At 51.5% G+C, this 22632-nt stretch overlaps 2 protein-coding genes across 8 annotated transcripts in view; one reads left to right on the top strand and one right to left on the bottom strand.

Annotated features, from left to right (window-relative positions):
• Nucleotides 1-14950, top strand: part of ANKS1A (ankyrin repeat and sterile alpha motif domain containing 1A) — an 81719-nt gene extending 66769 nt beyond the window's left edge. For 4 of the 7 annotated variants that reach the window (XM_026864354.1, XM_026864357.1, XM_026864359.1 and 1 more), the window contains 9 exons: nucleotides 347-499; nucleotides 658-765; nucleotides 4581-4745; nucleotides 5117-5242; nucleotides 5455-5526; nucleotides 5948-6034; nucleotides 6401-6538; nucleotides 7253-7423; nucleotides 8654-14950. In XM_026864354.1, the coding sequence (XP_026720155.1) occupies nucleotides 347-499; nucleotides 658-765; nucleotides 4581-4745; nucleotides 5117-5242; nucleotides 5455-5526; nucleotides 5948-6034; nucleotides 6401-6538; nucleotides 7253-7423; nucleotides 8654-8773 (1140 nt within the window). In that variant the 3' untranslated portion in view covers nucleotides 8774-14950. The remainder of the gene's footprint in view (nucleotides 1-346; nucleotides 500-657; nucleotides 766-4580; nucleotides 4746-5116; nucleotides 5243-5454; nucleotides 5527-5947; nucleotides 6035-6400; nucleotides 6539-7252; nucleotides 7424-8653) is intronic. The other 3 variants (XR_003399990.1, XM_026864356.1, XM_026864355.1) reach the window with 3 other exon arrangements.
• Nucleotides 14004-22632, bottom strand: part of TCP11 (t-complex 11) — a 16798-nt gene continuing 8169 nt past the window's right edge. The window contains 13 exon segments of the mRNA XM_026864379.1: nucleotides 14004-15019; nucleotides 15943-16252; nucleotides 16254-16314; nucleotides 17868-17960; nucleotides 17963-18235; nucleotides 18400-18522; nucleotides 18525-18604; nucleotides 18898-18970; nucleotides 18973-19077; nucleotides 19714-19937; nucleotides 21204-21302; nucleotides 21996-22101; nucleotides 22104-22142. Coding sequence (XP_026720180.1) covers nucleotides 16030-16252; nucleotides 16254-16314; nucleotides 17868-17960; nucleotides 17963-18235; nucleotides 18400-18522; nucleotides 18525-18604; nucleotides 18898-18970; nucleotides 18973-19077; nucleotides 19714-19937; nucleotides 21204-21302; nucleotides 21996-22101; nucleotides 22104-22142 — 1499 coding nt within the window. The 3' untranslated portion in view covers nucleotides 14004-15019; nucleotides 15943-16029.

The following is a 22632-nucleotide window of genomic DNA, read 5'->3' as shown; positions in this document are numbered from 1 at the left end:
GTGAAAGCGAAGGAAACTGAAGCCAGTCCCTGTGACTCCAGCCACGGCGCTGTGACCCACGGCGGGACGGCAGGGGCTGGGGAAAGGGGTTTGGGACTAGCAGGGAGGAGGAGGAGTATGTCGTTCCGCCGAGCTCTGAGGATGGGGTGACTGTGCTGGGGAGAGGGTGGCTGTTCCTCCCGCCAGTCTTGATCCCGAGTGCATTCCCTGTTTATACAGTGACCTTTTTTTACTTCAGAGCTGCTAGTGGAGATGATGGTGGCCTTTAAACTGATTTTACTTGATGCTGTATGCCTTAGGATCCCAGCTCCCCAGGGCTTTTAACCCCTTTTCTCTGTTTTTACAGTTGAAACCCCTGGGCTGTGATGGGAACAGCCAGCCTTCGGTTCCTGCATGGCTCGACTCTTTGGGGCTGCAGGACTACATTCAGTCCTTCCTCTCGAGCGGCTACAGCTCTATTGACACTGTGAAAAACCTCTGGGAGCTTGAAATAGTAAATGTGAGTGTTGCCTTTCTCCTGCCACAGCCGTGAGGTCCTGCCTGGGGGCTGTGACTTGCGGGGAGTTGTGTTAAACGGGAGCAGCGCTGCTCCGAGAGGGGAAGCTTTGATTAAACAGGGCAGGATAAACCTACAGTGACCGTGGTCTCTCCCTGCAGGTGTTGAAGGTGAATCTGCTGGGCCATCGGAAGAGGATCATCGCCTCCCTGGCAGACAGACCCTACGAGGAGCCACCAGCAAAGCCGCCGCGGTTCTCGCAGCTGAGAGTGAGTCACTGTTTGTGTTCCCTGCTGGGCTGATGTGTCTGTGCGGAGCGTGCTCGGCAGTGGCCGGGTTGCTTTCTTCTGCCCTGGCTCTCCTTCACTTTCCTCCCTTTCTTTCAAAGTGCTAAACCTGGGTCTGTCAGGAATAATTGTCCCCTTTCTGATTAGCTGCTGTCACCCCTGGGGAACTCGGAGATCTATAGAGGGTGTTTACTGAGAGCTCAGGTCCTGGATGGGTACCCAGGCTCAGAGAGGGAGGCACGTTCAGCCTTACTCTGCTGCTTTCACAGACAGGAAACCCTGCCTAGCAAAATCAATAAAAAAGGGGGGAAAAAAAGGTCAATATTTAAGTTAAAATTCCTTTGAAGCTAAGTATTGAGAGTAATCAGCGCAGAGAGTAATCTTTGAAAACTGCATTGTTTTTAAAAAACAAGAAAGGGTAAAACCTAAATGGCTTCTTTCTTATTAAAACAAATCGATTTGACCTGGTGGCTTGGTTTACTCCTGGTTCTCAGATATTTGATGGTTTAGGAAGAAAGTTCTTGAAGCATTGAGGCAACTGCACATCTGGCCGTGCGGAGGAGGGAGTGTTTTGTGTTAAACAGTTCCCATGGATGCACCTTGGCTGCTGCTGGAGATGATGCAGAGCCCAGTACTCCCACTCCGGGCATGGTCACGCAGGGTTTGGGAAACGTAACAGCCAGCCTGGCTCTGACTTGGCCGGAGCACCTGGAGCACTTGGGCAGAATGAAAACAGATTACAAATTTGGCGTTGTGCTGGACAAATTCTGCTCTGGCTGGGCCCCACAACAGCAAACGTCATCACGTGTTTGGACAGACGTGCTCCCACTGAAGCAGTAGATGAGTTTACCAACCCTTAGCTTTCTTCTTTCAACCAGATTTGGTTTTTTTCAACCTGATTCTTAGCTGCATCAAAAGAAGTGGGGTCAGTAGGTTGAGGGAAGTGATTCTGCCCCTCTACTCTGCACTTGTGAGACACCACGTGGAATAGTGTGTCCAGCTCTGGAGCCCTCAGTGCAAGAAGGATATAGAACTGTTAGACTGAGGCCAGAGGAGGGCTACCAAGATGATCAGAGGGCTGGAACACCTCTCCTGTGAGAACAGGCTGAGAGAGTTGGGCTTGTTCAGCCTGGAAAAGAGAAGGCTCTGGGGAGACCTCATAGTGGCCTTCCAGTACCTGAAGGGTGCCCACAAGAAGGCTGGGGAGGGACTTTGTAACCCCTTTGTAATGATAGGAAGAGGGGTACTAGGTGGAAGCTGAGGGAGGGGAGGTTTAGATTAAATGTAAGGAAGAAATTTTTTACTGTGAGGGTGGTGAGGCCCTGGAACAGGTTGCCCAAGGAGGTTGTGGATGCTCCATCCCTGGAAGGGTTCAGTGCCAGGTTGGATGGAGCCTTGAGCAACCTGATCGAGAGGGAGGTGTCCCTGCCATAGCACGGGGACTGGAACTAGATGATCTTTGAGGTCCCTTCCAACCCAAACCATTCTGTCATTCTTTGTGGGTCAAACTCCATTTTTCCTGTGCAAAACAGAGCTGAAGGGTGCAAATGCATCAGTGCTGCAAGAGATCTTAACGCGGCCCTGCACCGCAGGGGAACGCTGAGCTGCGCTTCCTCCCCTTTCCTGGCCAGAAGGCCGGCAGCCTTCCCGCAGGCAGGAGTGTGACGTGGCTCAGCTGGGGCCATGGGATGCAGCTGGGACCTGGCGTTTCCATCGTGCCAGTTGGGACTCAGAGATGGGTCTCCCTGGGCTTCTCTAGAGCTCTCGCTGCCAAATAGCACTCGATGTGATTAGTGGATGTTGATTTTTTTTTTTTTTCAGTGAGAGTGGCAGCCTTTGGATAGCAGACCCTTCTTTACCAGGGTTGGCTGGGCAGGGAGCTGTCGCCTTCACTTCCTGAAAATCGACATTTGAGAGCTGAGTTTGGCAAAACCCATTGAGCTTGCAGCAAACCTGTGAGCTCAGGAGCTCACTGTGCCACGGAGCATGAGCGTCTCGGGCTGCTTCCTCCCAGTGTTTCATGGAATCCCAGAATCATCTGGGTTGGAAAAGCCCCTGCAGCTCCTCCAGCCCAACCATGACCCTCCCCCTGACCGTTCCCAACTCCCCCAGATCCCTCAGCGCTGGCTCAGCCCGACTCTTCAACCCCTCCAGGGATCCCGGGGACTCCCCCCTGCCCTGGGCAGCCCATTCCAACGCCCAACAGCCCCTTCTGCACAGAAATCCTTCCTCAGAGCCAGCCTGACCCTGCCCTGGGCAGCTTGAGGCCATTCCCTCGGGGCCTGGCGCTGGCTCCTTGGCTCCAGAGACTCATCCCCCCTCTCTGCCCCCTCCTGGCAGGGAGTTGCAGAGTGCCAGGAGGTCTCCCCTCAGCCTCCTCTTCTCCAGACTGAACCCCCCCAGTTCCCCCAGCCGCTCCCCAGCAGACCTGTGCTCCAGACCCTGCCCCAGCTCCGTTGCCCTTCTCTGGCCACGCTCGAGTCACTCAATGGCCTTTTTGGGGTGAGGGGCCCAAAACTGAACCCCCTCAGCGAGGGGCGGCCTCCCCAGTGCCCAGCACAGGGCTCAGATCCCTTCCCTGTCCCTGCTGGCCACGCCAGTGCTGACACAAGCCAGGATGCCATTGGCCTTCTGGGCCACCTGGGCACACTGCTGGCTCCTGTTCAGCTGGTTGTCAGTCAACACCCCCATCAGGGTGGTTTGCAGATCAGCTTCCTGAGTGGGAATTGGGAGTGATTGGAGTTTCCCCTCCCAAACATCTGGTCCTTGCCCTGCTGGAGAGCTCTTCCCTCTTGCCTTGGATTCCCAAGGCTTTTCAACCAAAACTCTCTTAGCTGAAGCAAGTTGGGCTGCAGTGCCCTGCTTGCTCACGCTGGATTTTTTTAGGAATTGGGGTTCAGGTGTAAAAAAAAAAAAATGGAGGGTTCACACTGGTACCACACCGGGAGCAGGGAAGGTGCCACATACAAACCCTGCACCTTCACCCCCCTGCTCCAACGCCCCCTTTTTCAGGCAACAAAAGCCCAAACGGGCAGCAGCCAGCTGAGGATCTGCACTTCTCTGAAACGTCCTCTTGAGACCGATGAGGCTACAGGCGGGGTTGTTGGAGGGGGGGAGAGGAGTCCTTTGGTGCAGCATCCACTGATTGATATGCTGGACGGGGAGGCTCTGTGAGAGAATGGGCCATTTGCAGCATTTCCTGGTGCTACAGCTGGTGCGATCCAGCGCCTGGCTCCGGCGTGGGGAGCGGAAGGACGTCAATGGCAAATTAAGCAAGTCCGTTGAATAGGACTAATGCGTGTTGCAGCTGTGAGCTTCCCGCATTGTCTGCCGGGCTGGTTGGCATGTACAGGCAGCAAATCTTGCCTGCAGTAAGAGCCAGGCTGTCAGGCATCTGGGCTGGGCTCTCACTGGGCTCCCAGGGCTTTTCTCCTGGGGTGGCTGATCGTCAGCGGCTTTTGAGTGATGTGCTTAGTGCTTTAGCAGAGCCTGTTCCTCAATAAACACCCTGCCCACAGCTCGGTGTGTCTCCTGCCCTCCTGGAGTGAGCTCACGGGAGGCAGAGGGGTGCTCGGGGCTGCATACCTGCCTGAAACCATCCCGGATCCAAGCGGGGATATCATGTGGAAAATAAATGGGGTGATCGGTGGTGCTGAGGCGAGAGTCTGCAGAGCAGGAGTTGACCCCGTTATCTGCTCGTTGCACCCTTTGTGTCAGGCCCCGTAGAGGGGAGCGAGGGGTGGGCACAGCTGTGGCACAGCCTGACCGGGGTGGTTTGTGGTATCTGCTTGTTTCAGTGCCAGGACTTGATGTCCCAGACGTCGTCACCCCTGAGTCAGAATGACTCCTGCACGGGCAGATCTGCCGATCTCCTGCTGCCCTCCGGGGACACCGGGAAGAGGCAACACGACCGTGGCACTGAGGTTGCTCCCTACTCCAGAGCTGAGCGCTACAAAGCCCAGGTCAGTGGGTGCTTTCGTGTGCCCTGGGGCCCCTCTGCACTGCTCAGTGCAGGCTCCCCCTTCTCTGGAGCCAGAGAGGAGTTGGGGCGGCACATGGAGAGCCAGGGAGCTGTCGGACACAGCTTCCCACGCTGTTGCTGGCTCAAGCATTCGAGCCTGCAGCTCGTTTATGCCTCAGTCTCACCCTGAAAATGGGTGACACTTCCATGAGTGCTGGCACCTTCACCCCGGCGTGCTGCCTCCTCCCAGCCCCTGTGGGATTCAGCCGTTGGGAACCTCAACTGCATCAGCGCAAAGAGTCCTCCTGGGATCCACGTATCGATTCAGATTAGCCCTGTTCTGGCTTCACATCCATGTTTCTTCCCTTCCAGGAGGACCGTCGGGAATCAAAGCTGACCCTGCGCCCCCCCAGTCTGGCTGCCCCCTACGCCCCAGTCCAAAACTGGCAGCACCAGCCGGAGAAGCTAATCTTCGAGTCCTGCGGGTACGAGGCCAACGTAAGTGGCTTTTGGCTTGTGGGGGTGGTGAGGATGAGGAGGCTCTGGCCTTGGGTTGTTGTGTTTGGAGTAGTCACGCTTCCTGCCCCTCCCTGGGTGACCTGTCCCTCCCCAGCCGCGAGTGCTTGGCCGCTGGCGGGGCCGTGGCGTTGCCGTGGGTTTGACGGGGTTTCCTGCTGGAAGCCTTCAACCTCTCTCCCTCTTCCAAACAGTACTTGGGCTCCATGCTGATCAAAGACCTCCGGGGGACGGAGTCTACGCAGGACGCCTGTGCCAAGATGAGGGTACGGAGGTCATGGGGACACGGGGGGGATTCGCTCACAGCCTGTGGTGGACGATGTGGAGCGGGAATGGGGGGATCCCAGCGAAGCTGTGGTTCCCCAAATGCTGCAGGTTCCCCATGAGCAGAGCAGGGGCCCAGGCCACCTGAGAGGCTGCGCCGCTGCCGAGCTGCTCTTCCCAGCACTTTTCCCCATGGTGGGAAGGTCTCTGCAGAGGGAGAAATGGGTGTTTTCACTGGGGAAAGGGGTGCTGGGCCCACTTCAGGTCCCTGTTCCTTCCCCTCTGCTTCCACCAGGTTTTCTTACTCCTTGTCCAGGACCCCCAAAACCCACCTTTGTGGGCAGTGGCCTGGGGGGTCTCTGGGGTGGTGAAGAAGGGAACATTTATTCACAACTGGTCACTTGAATGTTCTTGTTTCTGAAGAAATCCACAGAGCATATGAAGAAGATCCCAACCATAATACTGTCCATCACGTACAAAGGGGTGAAGTTCATTGACGCCTCTAACAAGGTGAGCTTCAGAAGTTGGTGTCTGGAGGGACAAGACCTTCGGTCCCACCTGCCTGGGGAGTTGCAGGTCACATTTAGTGGCTCCAGAAGCCACCGGCTGGTCCTGAGGAGCTGCTGGGGCAATGGGAGAGCACCAGGGTGGTGATGGTGACCTGAGTGCCAAAGGCTTGGCAGACTGGCTGCTTGTGGACTGCGTTGCCCTTTTATCCCTGCCACAGGAGGGAGCTGGTCTGGCTGGAAGACTCCCCCTCCCTGCCAGGGCCTGTTTTGTTCCCAGCCCCCAGTACACACTTGCCACGACCACTGTTTGCCGGGTGTATTTGCCATGCCCAGAAGGGTGACGGGTGCTTGTGGTTGACCCCGGCAGAATGTCATTGCTGAGCACGAGATCCGGAACATCTCCTGCGCTGCTCAGGATCCCGAGGATCTCTGCACGTTCGCCTACATTACCAAGGACCTGCAGACCAGCCACCACTACTGCCACGTCTTCAGCACCGTGGATGTGGTGAGTGGGTTACCTCTTCTCCCAGCACGCTGCCGTCCCTTGCAGTCCACTGGGTTCATCGCTCAGCTTTATTGGCAAAGTCATAGACCAGGATCGGGTCAGTTCTAGGGCTCTTTTACCTGTTACTACCCTAAAATACTCATTTTAGAGTCCTGGCTTAAAACACTTTTACTCTGGAGCTCTGTCGACAAAGAGAGTGTTTGTCTGGCTTCATTACTGCAGTCTCCAGTGCTGAATAAAGCAGGGCAAGAGTTTTTCCCTCCTGGGGAATACGCCATGAAGAAAGCCCTAATACTCTCTCAATTATGTTGAGCGTAATAGGCTGATTTAACAGCCTTTTAATTCACAGAGAGAGCGGAAGCATAACCTGCTTTTATTCTTGGGCAAAATCAGTGGTATGAGACGTTTCAGCTTTTTCTCTTTACAATGCAAAACGTTGCTAAACTGCGATGCCCATGGGGCTGTAGCAGGCTCGCCGGTGGTCCCGCCAGCCAGGGCTGTGTGAGCAGGGAGACAGCGGGGTGCTGCCCCCCACCGTGGGGCAGGAGCTCAGCAGCTTTGCCAGGGATACGGCAGGATGCGACCTGCTGACGGCAAGGGATGGGCTCGGCCGAGGTCTGGGTCTCCAGAGCAAGGTGCTGAGAGCAAGGAGTCTGCGGGGCGAGGCAGCCGTACGCAGCTAACGGCTTCGTGTTTCCTGTGTTCTCTCCGCAGAACCTGACGTACGAGATCATCCTCACGTTGGGGCAGGCGTTCGAGGTCGCCTACCAGCTGGCCCTCCAAGCCCAGAGAGCAAAGCCTCTGGGTGCTGGAGCAGGAGAAATGATCGAAACAAAATCTTCCAAACCGGTGCCTAAACCACGAGCCGGCATGAGGAAATCTGCAGTACGTATGTGGGGGCCGGGTGCGACCTGCCTGGGCTGAGCTGGGATTTCTCTTGGGCACCACACGCTGAAACTTCCCCCTTGGTGGTGGGGGGAGCCCAGATGTGGACAAGGAGCCTGAGGAGCTCTGGGCAGCGCTGGCGCTGCAGCGTCCACGGCTCTGCTGACGGCCCAGGCTGGGCTTCCCCTGGTAGGATGCGGGCAAGCGGAGCTGGACATAGCTCGGGTGGGATGGGGCTTAAGTGCCTGCTGGGTCCAGCACAGCATCCCAGGGGGAGATCAGTAGGTGACCTGCGGTTTGCAGCACGGGAGTGCCCCTGTAGCCAAACCCAGCCAAGACTGGAGCTGCTGAGGAGCAGGGACTTGCTGCACAAGCTGTTGCCTTCCTTTAATGTCTCCTTTTGTCTGTGTTCTGCTTGCTCCCCCCGCTCAGGTGCCGCTCCCTCCCGACACTCGCTGTTGTTACTGTCACACCTGTACAACACACCGCCCCTCCTACCTGCCGCTGCAGTCTGTTAGTCCCGGAGCCAAGGTCTTTACCCTCCTTCCTGCCATCTTCCATTACGAACCGACCCGGTGCTGCCCCAGCTGCCGCCGGCCTCCCCGCTTCCCGCCTCTCCTGCTGTGGTCCTGTGTCCTGCCTCGCTGCTGCCTTCCCTCCCCGCTCGTTCCAGGGCCGTGCCAGGGGTTCAGATGAACCCCAGGGACAAACCGCTCGTATCCACCCCTGCTGATGTAGTCCGGCAGCTCTCGGCTAACTGCGTTGCTCTTTCTGGTGGTGTTAACCTTCCTGTAGGATCCTGATTTAGGAGGACAAGATGAAAGAGCCTTGCTTGGTCAGGAGAGTAAATCACGTGGGAGCTCACCTGCCAGGAGCTGTCTCCCTGTCTTTCCCTCTGCCTCTTTTTTTTTTTTGTTATAGTCCCATCTTTATAGCGTTCAATATTTCATGCTTGTTTGAGAGCTGAAGCTGTCGCTAACGGTAATAGGGGCTCGCAGACCTAACACAAGAAGTCATCTCAGGGTGCTGGGTTGAGACTGACGTGACTAGACATGTTTTCGCTGTGAAGGACTCGAACGCCTCCCCAGTGAGAGCTGCTTCCCCGCACACGTGCACGTTTTTGGGATGGGCGTTAGGCAGAGCAGCAGCCTCTCCGTGTTTTGAATCCCCGCTCGTTCTGTCCCAGACGCATCGGTGACCTAACAGGCCCTTTCTCTTCTTATTTTCTAGCTGGAGCCCCCTGAAGTGGACCAAGACTCCCAGTCTCATGCCAGTGTCTCCTGGGTCGTGGACCCCAAACAGGACTCCAAGCGGACCCTCAGCACTAAGTATGAGACCACTATCTTCTAAAGCAAACACACCCTGTGTCCACCTAGTCTAACCGTGCCTTTGCGATCTGATCTGTCTGCTGTTCTAAACTCCCTCTTCCTCCAGCTGCTCGCACTGAGCCCCACGTAGGCACTACGTCAAAGGCAGCAGCACTTAGGAGACTGTAGACTTAAACGGCTTTTGTACCTGATCACTACTGAACACTGTGAATTCTCCTTACTCGGAAACAAGGGTAACGCGCTGTTAGCTGTCTGTGAGGTGGGAGGTGCAGAGGGATGCAGGCTGGGGGAACCGTGGAGATGTGGATCCAGGAAGGCGCCTGCGGTTTTCACGTCTTTCCCCTCGCTCTGGCACTGTGAATCCCTGGGGCAATGTGACACTCCCCAGGCCTTTTTTTTTTCTATTTCACCTTCTTATCCTTGGACTGATGGAGACCTCTTGTCTCTGCGGTGCACGCACCCCCTCCTCCTAGATCCTCTTCCTCCCGACTGAGCCACGGCTGCGTACTGTTCCAGTGAACTCACCCCTCTTCTTCCCTGCCGTTCGAATCGACACTAACCACTGTGATGCTGTCTGCAAATAACACACGTTCACTAGATTTCCTGACGGGGACCTTTGCCCACAGTCTCTCCCCTCGAAGCCTGGAGCAGAAAATCTGTTCCAACGGGAATGCTGGGCGTGATCATTCCCACTGTGAGCTCTGTCCCCTCTCAGAGATGAGGTGCAGTTTTGGTTGCATGCATTTCAGTCCCTTGTAGGATTTTTTCCCCCGCCCACCCCATAGTTGTGTTTACACTCACCAAACTTCTCGTGAGCTATGGATGTAGTTCTCACTTGGCAGATTGTAAAGGGTTAAGCTTTTAAAGGCACATGTAATTAGCCCCGTGTTGGGAAGGTGTTTGAGAGGGGCTGGAGGCTGCGCTGTAGAGGTCTGATAAAGCAGACAGAGCTCTGCTGCGTTCAGCAGGCTTCCTGCAGTTGTACTTTTTTTTTTGCCGAAGGGAGAAATGTGATTGAAATCAGTGTGCTGTCGATGCCAAAGCTTGTTTTCAGTCTACAAACCATTGCACGACGAGGGCTATAGGGATTTTGAAACATCTGTCGCCTTCCACGAGAGCGAGGATTTCACTTAGTGATGGCCCTGCGTCAGGGAGCACCTCTGCCTTTTCTGGCTGTTACTCAAGTGTGCATGTTTGTCCTCTGGGAGACCATCCCCATTTCTCTGTAATCTCAGTAGAAGCAGCTTTTAATTCCAGACTGTGACTGGGAATCATTTGCCTGAGACTGCAGGATGCTTGTCACAGGTCGGAGCAGAGCCAGGAGAGGTCCGGGGATGCCGTGTGGTGGTTCACGGTCCCGTGAAAGCCCCTACGAACCGTCCACAGCCCTGCCCCTCATTCCTTCGCTTGCATTTGCAAAATTCAAGATGAAACTGAGGAGGAGGAGGATGAGGATCCGATGACTAAACAGCGTTGGGAGGCAGGACTCCTGCCCCGGTGCTGCCTCGCCCTGACTTGCTCTGTGTCCAAGCAACTTGGCTTCTCTTTACCTCCGTTTCCCGGCATATGGGCTGGGGACGTACTGACCTACCTCCGGGGGTGCAGGGCTTGCTCCGTTCACAGCAGTTTTAAGACCCTTTAGTGAAAGGTGCTGCAACTTCCACACCGTGGCAGCAAACCCCCGGTGCTCGGCCTCGCTCTCCTGACAGATGATTTATTTAACTCGTGCAGGCGGCCTCGTGGCAAAGCTGCATCTTGGACCCCGACCAGCTCCTCGCCGGCAGCGGCTGTCGTGCCTTTCCCGGGGAGAGGGGCTGAGCAGATGGGGCAGCAGGAGAGGGGCTGCAGCCATGTGGTGGTTGTTGGGCTGCATGAAACTCGCTGATGTGCCCCTTGACATGAGTGTCGGCGCCCATCCTGGGGTTTGCATCTTGGCAGAATCCCCTCGCAGCCCAGTTTTGGAGCGCTGGTGGTGAGGGTGGGGCAGCAGTAGAGAGCTGTGCAGGAAGGAGGCCAGCAGGTACCCGCTCACCTCAGCGTGACGTGTCTGGGTGGGCATCTTAGACATAGATGGGTAAGAGGGTGCGCTCGGATCTCCAGTAAAGCTCCATTTCCAAAACAGCTTTTAGAATTGACCCCAAACCTCCTTTCACAATCACCAGCTGGTATTAGTGGGGAGAGATCAGAAGAGCAGCCCTGGGTTATTTGCACCTGGTATTTAGGGGCTAGAAGAGGCTTATCCAAGTTTTGCTGGCGTTTTAGAGCTGTTGCCTCAAAGCTTCTGTTTCCCCAGACTTGCAGTAAAATCTGATGTTTCAAAATCTTTATTTAGCTCTTTCTCAGGAATGAGTTTGGTCTCCCAAGTCACTGGTGGCTTAATGGCACTTGAGCGGCAAACTGACTTCAAACCGAGGGCCAGGCTGGTAAGAACCCAAGTGAGAGGAGTAAGAGGATTGTCTTAGAGAAAAAAAAAAAAAAGTAGAAGGAAAGCTCAGTCTAGTACTGATATTTCACGTGCCATGGAGCCCTTTAACCCAGAGCCAGCGCTCCTCTGCCTGCAGACACCGGAGCGCTGCCGTGCCACCCTGCCAGCCGAAGCGTTGCGGAGCGTCGTGGTGCTCCGAGAGGTCGGGTTTGGGTTTGATCAGCATCTTCCCAAGCTGTAAGAGTGCCCTGAGGGTTTCCATATCCTTCAAAGAGAAACTGAATCACGGGTACTGGTGGTAGTGCGGTTCCTGTGCGTAAGCGTCTACTGTGCAGCTGCCCACACACCCCCCCCTGACTTCAGAGAGTCTGAGCTCTTACAGCTCCCCCGGCGGGGCAGGGCAGGTTCCTCAGCACGTCCCGAACGCGGGTCACTAGAGCATGTGCCTTTGGAAGGGTGACAGTCCGAGCCCAGCTGGGATCACAGGCAGCCCCACCTAAACTAGAGCTTCCACTGTGTGTCCGTAACCCTCACGGCTGTGTCTCGTCTCCGGGCCGTACGCCTCGTCTTTCCCAGCACTTGTTTTTGTCTGACTCGGAAATCATTCATTCCATTATCTTCCTTTCTGTTTGCCTCTGAAAAGCTGATCTGCGGGCAGCTGTCTCCTACCACGGAAATGTAGTAACGGGGCAGAGACCTAAGAAGCAGTGGCCTGCTGACACGAAGATCATCTCCACCTGGCACTGGTGTCTGCCCCGGAGCGGGTGCATGGCTGCTCGGTGAGGGCTCCCAGAGCAGAGGGGGGACAGGGATCCCAGCCACCAGCTGAGGAAAAGCAGCTCCCTCCATTTCTAGCAAAGGAAAGTTGAAACTTCCGAGGCCGAGAGCGATGTCACCTTTTCTAGTTTGAGACAAACGTCTTTCAATACGTTTCTTTTTTAACGTGCGAAATGATACCGAGCAAATCCAGTTCACGGTTTAAATGTAGCACTGCAGTTTTTTGGCGAGGAAAACAAAAATTATATATATATATATATCCGTATTTACTGAGAATCCACACAGTCCGGCAAGGAGTACAATAGAAAGTCTTAGCAGTGGGAGTGGTGTGCGCATCTCTAATGGTACTTAAATCTGCTTCAATTCTGGGTGAACAGTAGAGAACGCCAAATTCTTGGAAATAACTTCCTCCAGTGTGAGAAGCCTTGCAGGGTAAGTCTGCATCCTTTGTTTTCAAAGCTACTCCACGCTTTTCTAGCAAATGGAATAATGTAAGGAAAAGAGTCTGCAAAGGATCTTTCACCCCAGAGTGGTTGTGGCCAAGCATTACCGATGGTACAAAGCTTCCTTCCCCTACAGAGAACTGTTGCATTGCAGTACTTGACATTTCTATGGCAAGGACACAATTTCTTCCCATTTACGCACTGAATACCTGGAGACGACTCCCTTCTCCAGCCTCTTGTGCACCTGTCTTGTTTTTAAATGCGGTTATGCCCTGAAGAGTTGGGTTGGTTTTGGATTTGGGTTTTTTTTTTTTAAGGTATATTCAATTGTGATTTAGCACTTTTTTGATACTAGCTCATTATTTAATCAGTGCAAGTTTCAGAAGATGAACAAATAAGGAGTTACATTCTGGGCATTACACTGAAACAGTCCATCCCTAAGGATAAATCGTTTCAACCGGAGGATGGTTTGGCCCCATCTAAGTCCGGTATCCCCAGATACCACCATCTCAAAGGTGCTGTGTGCTTACTTTTCTTTCAGATTACCAGAGTATTTAACAGTCATTTTGGCTGTGACTGACGTGTTTTCACACTACTGTTCCCCTCAAGGGAGAGATGTTAAAATGGATGTGTTTTTAATTCTTCAGACGCAAAAATACAACGCAGCCTGTTTGTTACCACCTCGACAGGCATCGCGATGGTTGGGGATGTGGTGCCCTGCTGCTTTACTAGAGTGATATGCCTGAATAATTTCTGTTTTAACTCCAGTTGCTGCTGTATGTCAGGATTTCATTTAGTCTCTCTAACCAGTAAGGCTGGGAGAGAAGGGAACTGTAATCCCAAGGGCATAGACCTGTAAATGATTAGGAGGGGGAAGTGGAGGTGGATTTTTTTTTTTGAAGTCAATGAATTTAGGAAACCTAACATTCCTTGTTATGCATATGTTGCAATTCATACTGGTGTAAGTGTAAATATTTGGTGTGTTGGCAACAAGTCTTTTTGGAGAGATTGCAAATTGAACCTCTGCTTGGGAGGAGGGACACCTTTCTTTTTTCGATGCATGAGCTTTTTGAAGGTTGGCTTGGAGGTGACGTGGTGATGAAGACTCCAATCTCCAGGGGACTGGGCTCCGTGACCCTGGTGGTCCTTTCCAGTCCTGTATGTAATCCTGTGGTTGTCTTTAGTGATCCAACAGTTCTTTAGCCAGATACTCTTTCTCACTTCACGGACAAAGCAGTCGTTTGGGCAGTGCATCTCCCCTTTCTTTTTGATGGGTTTTCTCAAGGTTCTTGTGCTGGAGGCTGATCCTGGACTGTGCCAGTCACTGACTCCCAGTCATCTGTTAACCCTTCCCTTCCACAGTATTCTGGCTCTTCCTCCCTCCAGGGTTTTGTGGCATCTGGAGGAAAGGGCCCTAAATTTCTGGTGCTCAGTAAGACTTTGAATCAAAACACATCTGCTGTATTACCAGCCTGGGAAGAGGTGGTGCTGCCCTGGGCCTTGTTGCCCTTTGTAGGGCCGGGTTGTATTTCACAGACTGTGGTTTGTGCATGGCACGAGTCCAGGCTGAGAACTCCAGAGAAGTAAACTAAGATGCAGTTGTTGTCTTTTTTTATATAGGAGGGGATGATTCTTTTTTTTTTTCAAATTGAAACTGCTTTATCCTTTTTTTGTATTTACAAAAAGCTAATCTTAGCTGTTCAGCTGTCTTTCAACTTGCTTTGGGATCATTCTTTTTAGAAGAAATTATGCAATTTTTGCGGGGTACGTGCCTGTCCCCCTCCCGGGGAGAAGATACGGCACCTTCCAAGAGGTACCTCTAGGGAAATGTCTGTTCCTTCACGAGGCTGCTGAGACACAGACCCGATGCCAAATAGTCCCCCCGCACGCATCCAGTTCTGGATGCAGCTGAAGTGGAGTCAGTTGCTTTAATGCTCCTTCTGCCCCACTTCAGAAGTTTCTAGCAGCAGAATCTCCCCTGGCTTGCTTCTGCTCACATCATCTCCACGCAATCAGATCTTTATTTTAGAGCAAGCACGGTGGTTGCAATGCTGTCTTGTTGCAAAAGGTCTCCCTTTTGGGTCTCACTGGGCAGTACTTAGTGTCTTCCCCCCCCCCCAAAAAAAAGAAAGTAATTGTGCTGCTCTTGCAAAGTCAATCTAGCTCAAACATTTTCCTTACCCATGGAAGAATAACCTGAGATTCCCTAACAGGGCAGAGAACAGTCAAGTTCAGTTTGCAATGTAGACATTTTTGCTAATTGTGATGTATGGCAGTGGGACTGATTTGTAATACAAATGTTATTTAATCTGTCTGTATTTTGATACTTGAATTTCCTTTTATTTCCTGTATATACAATTGTTAATCTGTTCAAATTTGTCTGAATTTTAAAACATCTTGTGGTACCAAACATAACCAATCTGTGCAACAACATAGACTGACCTCACTACAACAAGGCGAGATTGTAAATATTCCTGGGCTTCCAGCAGTCGTTTTGTTGTTTTCATAATTGTACAACTTAGAACAGACTGAATTAATAAACAAACTTAGACACGCATTCGTCCCGTTGTCACTGTGACCTCAGCGTTACACCAACACTTCTCCTCCTCGTCCCAGACAGGACCTGCAAAGGTAAGAGAAAAGGGGTGAGCAGCTTTGTGGTGTTCAGGCTCAGTCTAGCACCATCCTTGTAAAGCCTAGGATCAAGGAAAGATCAGAGCACGGGGCAGAGACGCAGGTTTGTGCTGCCCTGAGGCGTGCTGGCTGCAGAGGAGTCACTGTGGTCGGACCTGCTCTTGCTGCAGTTGTAAGCATCCCAAATACTGAATACTCAGTTCTTTTTAACCAAACTAATTTATGCATGAAAACACATCCACGTGTTCTGTTAAAGGCAGACTGAGCCGTAGCACAACGCTTTGTGTTCTCCACGTGATGGTGGGAAAAGCTCATTTTTACCCCCAAACGACCAGGACTGATCCCCTGGGGACTGCCAGGACATGAATTTACTCCTGACAAACACTAAAATCACTTTTCTGCAGCACAGCAGCAACGGATTCATGTAACAACTTAACAGTCTGGGCAGCCATTGTATATAGTATTTACACAGCAAAGATTTCTGGCTTGCCAAGAAGTAGGACATTTTCATTATGTAAAATTAGAGCAAGAAATACGGACACTTAAATACAGGTTAAAGTTCAGATTTTCATGTCAAGTAAAATCTGACTGATGTAAAATATTAAATACACCAGGGATTGCTAAATTTATACCATATGTTCCATTTCTAATAATTCAGTAAGTCAGGTTTTCAAGCTAACATTGAAATATATTGAGCAATTTTTATAATTTTATATACCGTGTGGCTTTATCAAATGCAAACAGTGTCCCTGGGCTGTGACTAACGTTTCAGCAAAGTAGGTTACAGGCCCATGGCAGAATTAACACCTTGAATTAAAAAAAGCCGGAGCTGCACTGCAGTTTTATGAGCTCCACATCCCATCACCTTCCCCATCAAATAGTGGCAGGATTTTTGGGAAAAAAAGCCACTACCTTTTGTAGTTGAGAGGTTTATTCAGATCCTGACAGGCTGAGTCACTTCCCAGTAGTGATGCTGGCCCCAGTGGATTTGTCTGATTTTTATGAGCATGATTTGAGGAACTGTTGGAGAAGGAGCTCTGCCCCTGCCTGGTCTGTGGTGGAGATGATCAGAAAGAATCCATCCCTGCGTCTGGGAGAAGCACCTTCCTGAGAATTTCCAAGATGCCATCCAAACAGCTGCCTGCTGTGACGGATTGTGCTTCCAAACCTGCACCAAACTTCCAGCAGCTCTTCCTGAATGGGATCAAGGCCCTTTGGGAAACGTTTGAGAATTCTGTTCATCGGGGGAGATGAAAAGACTGAGGAAGGAGTGAATCCACTCCTCTGTCAGGATCAAAAGTATGGAAACAGAAAAAAAAAAAAAAAGTCAACAATCAGCCTTTGCGCAGAAAGCTAATTTTGAGAGAAAGGCTTCTTAGGCAGTCGAGCAGATCTGAGGACGGCCGCGGCGTGGCAGGATGGCTGGATTCAGGGACACAGCGGATTAACATATTCCTCTTCCAAATACTAAGCAGATGAAACAGCATCAAGCACAGGAACCGAGGTGAAGCTGTGACACAAGGGGAGCACTCGAGGATCGGGTGTACTCGCCTTGTTTTCACTTTGTCCTGGGTAGCTGCTTCTAACCATGGCTGGTTGCTGGGGTACTGGGTGGAAGGACTAAAGAATGGTCACATCCATCAAACCACCTGTTCAGGTGGAGCAGGTCAACAGTAAAGATTTTTCACCCACTCTGAGAGTTTTTGTACTGCACTTGGAAGTGTCAAGCATCTTAGAAGCATAATGGAATATAGCACTTCAGAGCCCAGGATTTATCTTGCTGCCGCAGCAGCGTTTTGACTCAAGAAGCCTCTCTGAGGAAGACAGAGCTGAGATTCAACCACCCGGCTGCCTCAGATGTTCTCACACCTGAAGTGGAAAATGTTGATAGTGGCCAAGAGCCCAGGCAAGACGCGGGTTGGATTTTTAGACACAGAGTGGGGAAGGTTGTCTTAGTTCTGCAGCTTCTAATGCCACGGCGTCGGTGAGTCACAGCCATCACACACTGCCCAGCCTGTAGTTTATCGAGGTTTGGGTTAGGCTATTAATTCAGCCTTCTGAATTACATCAAAACAACATACCTTGCTCTGACATGGAAAGAATAAACCCAAATAAACAGTGTGGTGGAGTCCACAGGGGCTGGGAAGGATACTTAACTAGATGAAGCAGTGGGCAGGAAGAGCCTCACCTTATTTTCATAGCTGATAAAAGCTAGTCTTCCATGTGGAAATAATCTTTCCTGTAGTGTACTAGCTGCCTGTGGCACTGCAGTCTGACGCAGAGTTAGCGTTCAGAGTACTAATAAAAGGTCAGAATAACCAGCTCTTATCCAAACCATTTGAATAAATATTTTGATGGAGCAGCATTATAGGGCAGCTGGTTAGCTGAATACCAAGCAGTGCACTCTCTAGGGATAAATATTATTTAAAGATCTTAGCATGGTGCTTTACTACAGCCAGTGATTCAGCTCTCGCTCTGTGTCCTAGCCTGAAGATTTCAACACTCCCCAGGAAGAGACCTTGCACTTGGGCCTGGTTAGCTTTTAGCAAGGATGGGAGGGTTTAAGAGATTTTTCAAAGCAATTACTGTTTGGGCATGTTTCAGGGTGGAATAGGAAAATCAAGGCAGTTTCTAAACCTAGCTTCCCTGACCCTCCTGTCCTGTGCAGACCGTGGAGGGGCCAGACCCTGACCTCAGCTCCCTCCCTCAAGCACTAGTTCTGCTCGGTGCAGGGAGTTTGCTCATACTGATCCTAGAGCTGTCCTGGGTGCTCCAAAGTTGTGGCCTAGGAGTGCAAAGTGACTTCAAGGTCGAGTTACACAAGCTCAGAGACTCACCAGTGACATGCCAGACGGCGTTGCCCTTGACTGTGATGGTTTTTTCTCTGGCCTCTGGGGAAGCCCATTTGGCAGTGGTACAAGGCAGGTAACTGCGAGAGTCCTGCTGCCTTCCCGGAGCACCCGGTCGCTGGTGGCTTTTAAAGCTTCTTCACACCTAAACCATACAAAGGCACCCGGACTCTGGTCACAACACGTGCTGGGTGGGGAAGGGCTATTGCAGGCACGGGGAGGGAAGCGTCTCCACACAGGACAGCCAGCGCTCAGCCAGAGCTCTGTGAACTCTTCCCCGCCTGGCTCTTTGGCAAGCACTGGGCTGCCCTGTGGCCAACTCATGCAATAGTGATCAGCACTACTAATTTTCCCCTCTAATCAAGAAGGGACTATTGCTTTAGAGAGTTAACCCCCAGCCAAAAAGGCTGTCTGGCTTCTGCCTCCTTGCAGACCTGGCTGCTATTTGGATCTCCAATCCACTTCCACTCCCAGGGGAGATTCCTGATGCTCATCCCATAACCAACCAGTGTCCACATACTCTTCTTCTGGAAAAGAAAACTCAGAGTAACCCACCTGGTACAAGATAGCCCTTCCAAGAGTACCTTTGTTACTCATCTCGGCCTAGCTACAAACACAGGTGAACCACAGAAGGTGCTTCCATGGCCCTGGTCACCAGCAGGACTGCAGCCCTGATGGTAAACTCATTCACCTGCACTTGTTCTTCCTCCAGTCGGGCCTGATCCCTAAACTGTGAACAGAAACCAAATCAGGCTGTGGGCTGTAGAAACAGCAGCTGTGGTAACTCAGCAGATCTCAAGCCACGGAGCAGAGCTGTAATGTCCCTGTGAAGCTGAGTGGAAGACAGCTGCCTGGCAGCAGTTTTGTGAAAAATCCAATTTGTTTCACATAAGGAAAAAAACCACGTGCAGTGACTTGTGGTGTGGAGGGGACAGTCTGGCCAGTTCCTTCTACAGAAGATGCAGAATCAGTCCATTTGTTCCTTTTGTCTATGAAAAAGCTCTAAAGGTGCCCAAGCACTTCTCCTACCTCAGGGTATTCCTTTTGCCCGGGCTCCCAGCAGAGCAGATTCACGTCTCCTCGATTCAGTGACTTGGCAGAGTTGTGCTACGGCTGCTGCCCCCATCGCACGCCTGCGAGGACACGGACACTTCTGCTGCTGCTTGGCCCTGCCTCTCTCCACTCTGACCCCCACTGCCTGCAACAGGGTAACAAAAATGGACCTTTACAGGAAGAGATGGTCAGGCCAAGTCAGTAAGAAGCAGGTGTGGGATGCTGCAGGCCGAAGGGACGTGTATTTGGAAGGCAAAGGCATCATGCTGGCTTCTGGACGGTGGGGAATGGCTTTCACCATCACTAACACACAGCATGAACGTTCTGCTGCCAGGGCACAGCATTAGACTACTGAGACTGGTATCCAGAGAACATTACACTGGATTTCAGTGGCCAAGAAGCACCTTTAACAGAGTCTGATGAAGGAAAGAGGCAACCAGAGAGAAATCCTCTACAGCCTAGCAAAAAAAAAAAAAAATCAAATGCAGGTTTTGCTTTTTAAATATGCCTCCTAACAGTGTTTTGCTCATTCCTCTGAGGATCTCAAAACACTTTAAACTCGTGAGAGCTTACAGCTCCTCATAAGAAAGCTCTTAGCTCTGTCTGATGCATGCAGAAAGTGAAGCACACTACTAACTTCCTTTCTGCAAGGTGAGTGAAGAGCCTTGAAGAAGGGACCCAGGAATCCTCCAGCTTTCAGAGGTATTTCTCTCATCTGTTACTGAGCACGTGATGAAAGCGTCAGCTTTGGGATACTCAGGTTCCCTTTCAGGCTTTTAACAGCTCCTGTAGTTCTCTCCCTTCCCCAGTGACTTACAAGGCAGCTTCTCCAAGAGTTCCTGGAAGTTCTTCCCTTCATATGGGACGTTGTGCTCTTGCAGGCTCTGGGTGGTAAAGTTCAGCATATCCATTTTCATCAGGCCCAACACCCAGAAAGTCTCCCTGAGATGAGACACAGTGAATTGAAGGTTTAATACTGCAGTAAATGCTGTAATTGGGGCCATTCTAGAATGCTGAGAAAGGGGAATTCAGATCCTCTGACTTGATTCTGTTTTCTTACAAAAGGTTGTTCAGTTGAATTGGAGTTGTCCCTAAAAATTACGAGATGAACCAGATTTACTTCATCAAAGACTTCTATGGTCTAAATTGCAGCTGGGCAACAGGAATATGTCTACAATGAAAAAAGAAAAAAAAAAAAGGAACCGTAGCCCAGAATGCACGAAAGGGTCCTTGCGCCATAATTCCAAGGCCGTTTCCTCAACCCCATGTTTCATTGTTGAAGGTTTTTCTGGTCTGTGCAGACCCAGACAGTCAGCGTCGCCCACCTGAGCAGCTGAGCTGGGTCTGCGGGGCTTTGCAGCCCTCGTACTTCCTCACCTCGCAGGGGCACACGTGCCACTGTGCCAAGGACGGCCGTGGTGAGCCCACGGACACCCAGAGCCCCCGGCCAGTCGCTGGCTGAACCAACTCCCTGCCCAAGGCCTCTTCAATCTGGCTTCACAGCTGGTTGTGCCATGGCAGCAGCAGCGAGAGCAGGGCCTGCCTGGAAAAGCAACAATCTCTTTTTGTTCTGGGAACTCAACAGTTCTCTAGAGTTACTCAACAGCAACCAATACTGGCTTGTACTGAGACTAAACTAACTACTCCCTACACAAATCCTGGGGCACACGAGCGCTTTAAGGGAATCTCAACTCTAATGACTCACTTCAGGGTGTCTGGCCACTGTTTCAAATCTTGCAAAACCTCCTTTACTGTCATGCATAAAAGAAGGGAGTTAGCTGTCTGGAACCTGATGGGAAAGCACAGACTGAAAAAGCAAACTACACACAGCTTCACACCCTGCTAAGAACATGGCTTTTAGTGCTAAACCATGTTCTTATTCACCACATATTGTACACTTAAATAGGGGATACAGCTCCTCATACACCTAAAAAGATGTCTTTGGATAGAGAATTGCAGTTTTTGTTTGGCAGACAGTATACTGGGAATGGCCTGTGGCTGTTACTATAACCAACAGTCCAAACAAAGGCTTTCCACCCTTTCGGTAGATTATGTGTTTTAAAGATCTGGGACCAGAGAATGAGTTTCCTTCTCAGACAGGTTTTAGAAGGTGCAGTTGTGTAACCTGTGTTTCTATAAACTAAAGGGAGCCTATTTTCTCCTCCCTCTTACGCATGTTCGCGTAGGAATACTGGATGTCAGGGGTGAGGTGATGATTCAGAGAAGGCTAATTCTAAGGTGACCATCCTCTCTGGTTCAGGAACAACTCACCCCTTACCTCCTGTGCAGTCTGTGGGACTAGCAGAGAGCTGTTCCTGCGGGCTGTCCCAGGCGGCTTTGTGCAAGGTCTCCTTCACTCGGTTTTCCAGGCTAAGAGAGAGGGGAGGGGTTTTCTATTAACATCAGACAAATACAACTTCTCAGTTTGATGGGACCCTTCCTCTTGGCTTTCACTGCAGTTCACGTCTTTGCAAATTTTCTTCTCTTTGCTCCTAACTGGCAGCAATACACCTCACCCTTCCCTATCTCATGGGTATCTCTCTCAACCAGAATTTTCTAAAGTGGAACTCCTTCCTTTCAACCCTGTTCATAACATGCAGCACTTAACCTGTAACTGAGGGGTAAGAAGAGCATAGCGTTTTTCAAGGAAACTCCCCAAGCCCTCAGAGAAGATGAGCAGAATGTTTTCCTATCTAGTGCTTGTTCTCACAATGAGAGAACTTCAGTTGCTTAAACAGATCTTCAGCTAAAACACAGACACCTCAGAGGAGGCCTCCACTGAAAACTCTGCTTTGTTCATGTCAAAGTCACAGCTTACGCAGCTGAAGCCTCTAAATCTTTCAATATTAGTGAGTCATATCTGACACTCACTCGTCATATTTAAGTACTTCTTAGTAAAGCATGAAGCAATGAATAAATAAAACAAGCTCCAACATTTTATTTCAGGAGCTAGCTTATTTTCTTGTTACTTAGACAGCCAGATCCAAACCCACCTCCCTTCCACATTCTCACATTTTCTGCAACGTGACAGAGAGAAGCCAAGCCAGAATATAATACACTCACATATACACACACACCCTGTCGGGGGAGAAGCTGCCCGCCTGCAGTTTGAAGTCACTGTTGAGTACCATTTTGCGCACAGGGGTCAACTTGGAAATGTCATTCGTTATTCCTGGAGCTTGTTCACGGAGAGAACTTGCGGAAGGCTGCCTGCAGAAAAGCAGAATAAAAGTGAACGAAGGAATGCTGCCTACAGTCTTGTGACAGATGCGGGTTTTAAAAAAAAAATGACTAAACTTTGAAGTGACTAAGTGGAAATCTGCAGATTTCCCTAGAGACCGTATATCGCTCTTTCTGTAGGTGCGGAGGGACCCTCCTCCTCCTCCTCCTCCTCCTCCGCGCTCCCCAAGCCGCCCAGCCGAGCGCGGAGCCCCGCGGGCCGCTCCCACGGAGCGCGGCTGACACCTAGTGACGGCCGGGAGGGTGGAAAGCGCCGCCACTTCATTAAATTAAATTGGGAATTAAATATCCCAACGTGAATATGGAATCCCGCTTGCGTATCGGCGGCAGGGCCGGGGGCAAGCCCCGAGGCCCGCTCGGTACGATGGCCGCGGCACGCCGCCGCTCACCCCCGCTCCGATCCGCCCCCCTTCCCCTTTCCCCGTTACCGGGTGGCGGGTCGGGAACCGGCCGCGCGTCG

This window comes from Athene cunicularia (assembly GCF_003259725.1).
Source record: "Athene cunicularia isolate RWA chromosome 26 unlocalized genomic scaffold, athCun1 chr26_part2, whole genome shotgun sequence".
In the NCBI taxonomy this organism is placed as follows: Eukaryota; Metazoa; Chordata; class Aves; order Strigiformes; family Strigidae; genus Athene; species Athene cunicularia.
The sequence above is the reverse complement of the archived record's forward strand: the minus strand, read 5'-3'. Positions and strand labels throughout refer to the sequence as shown.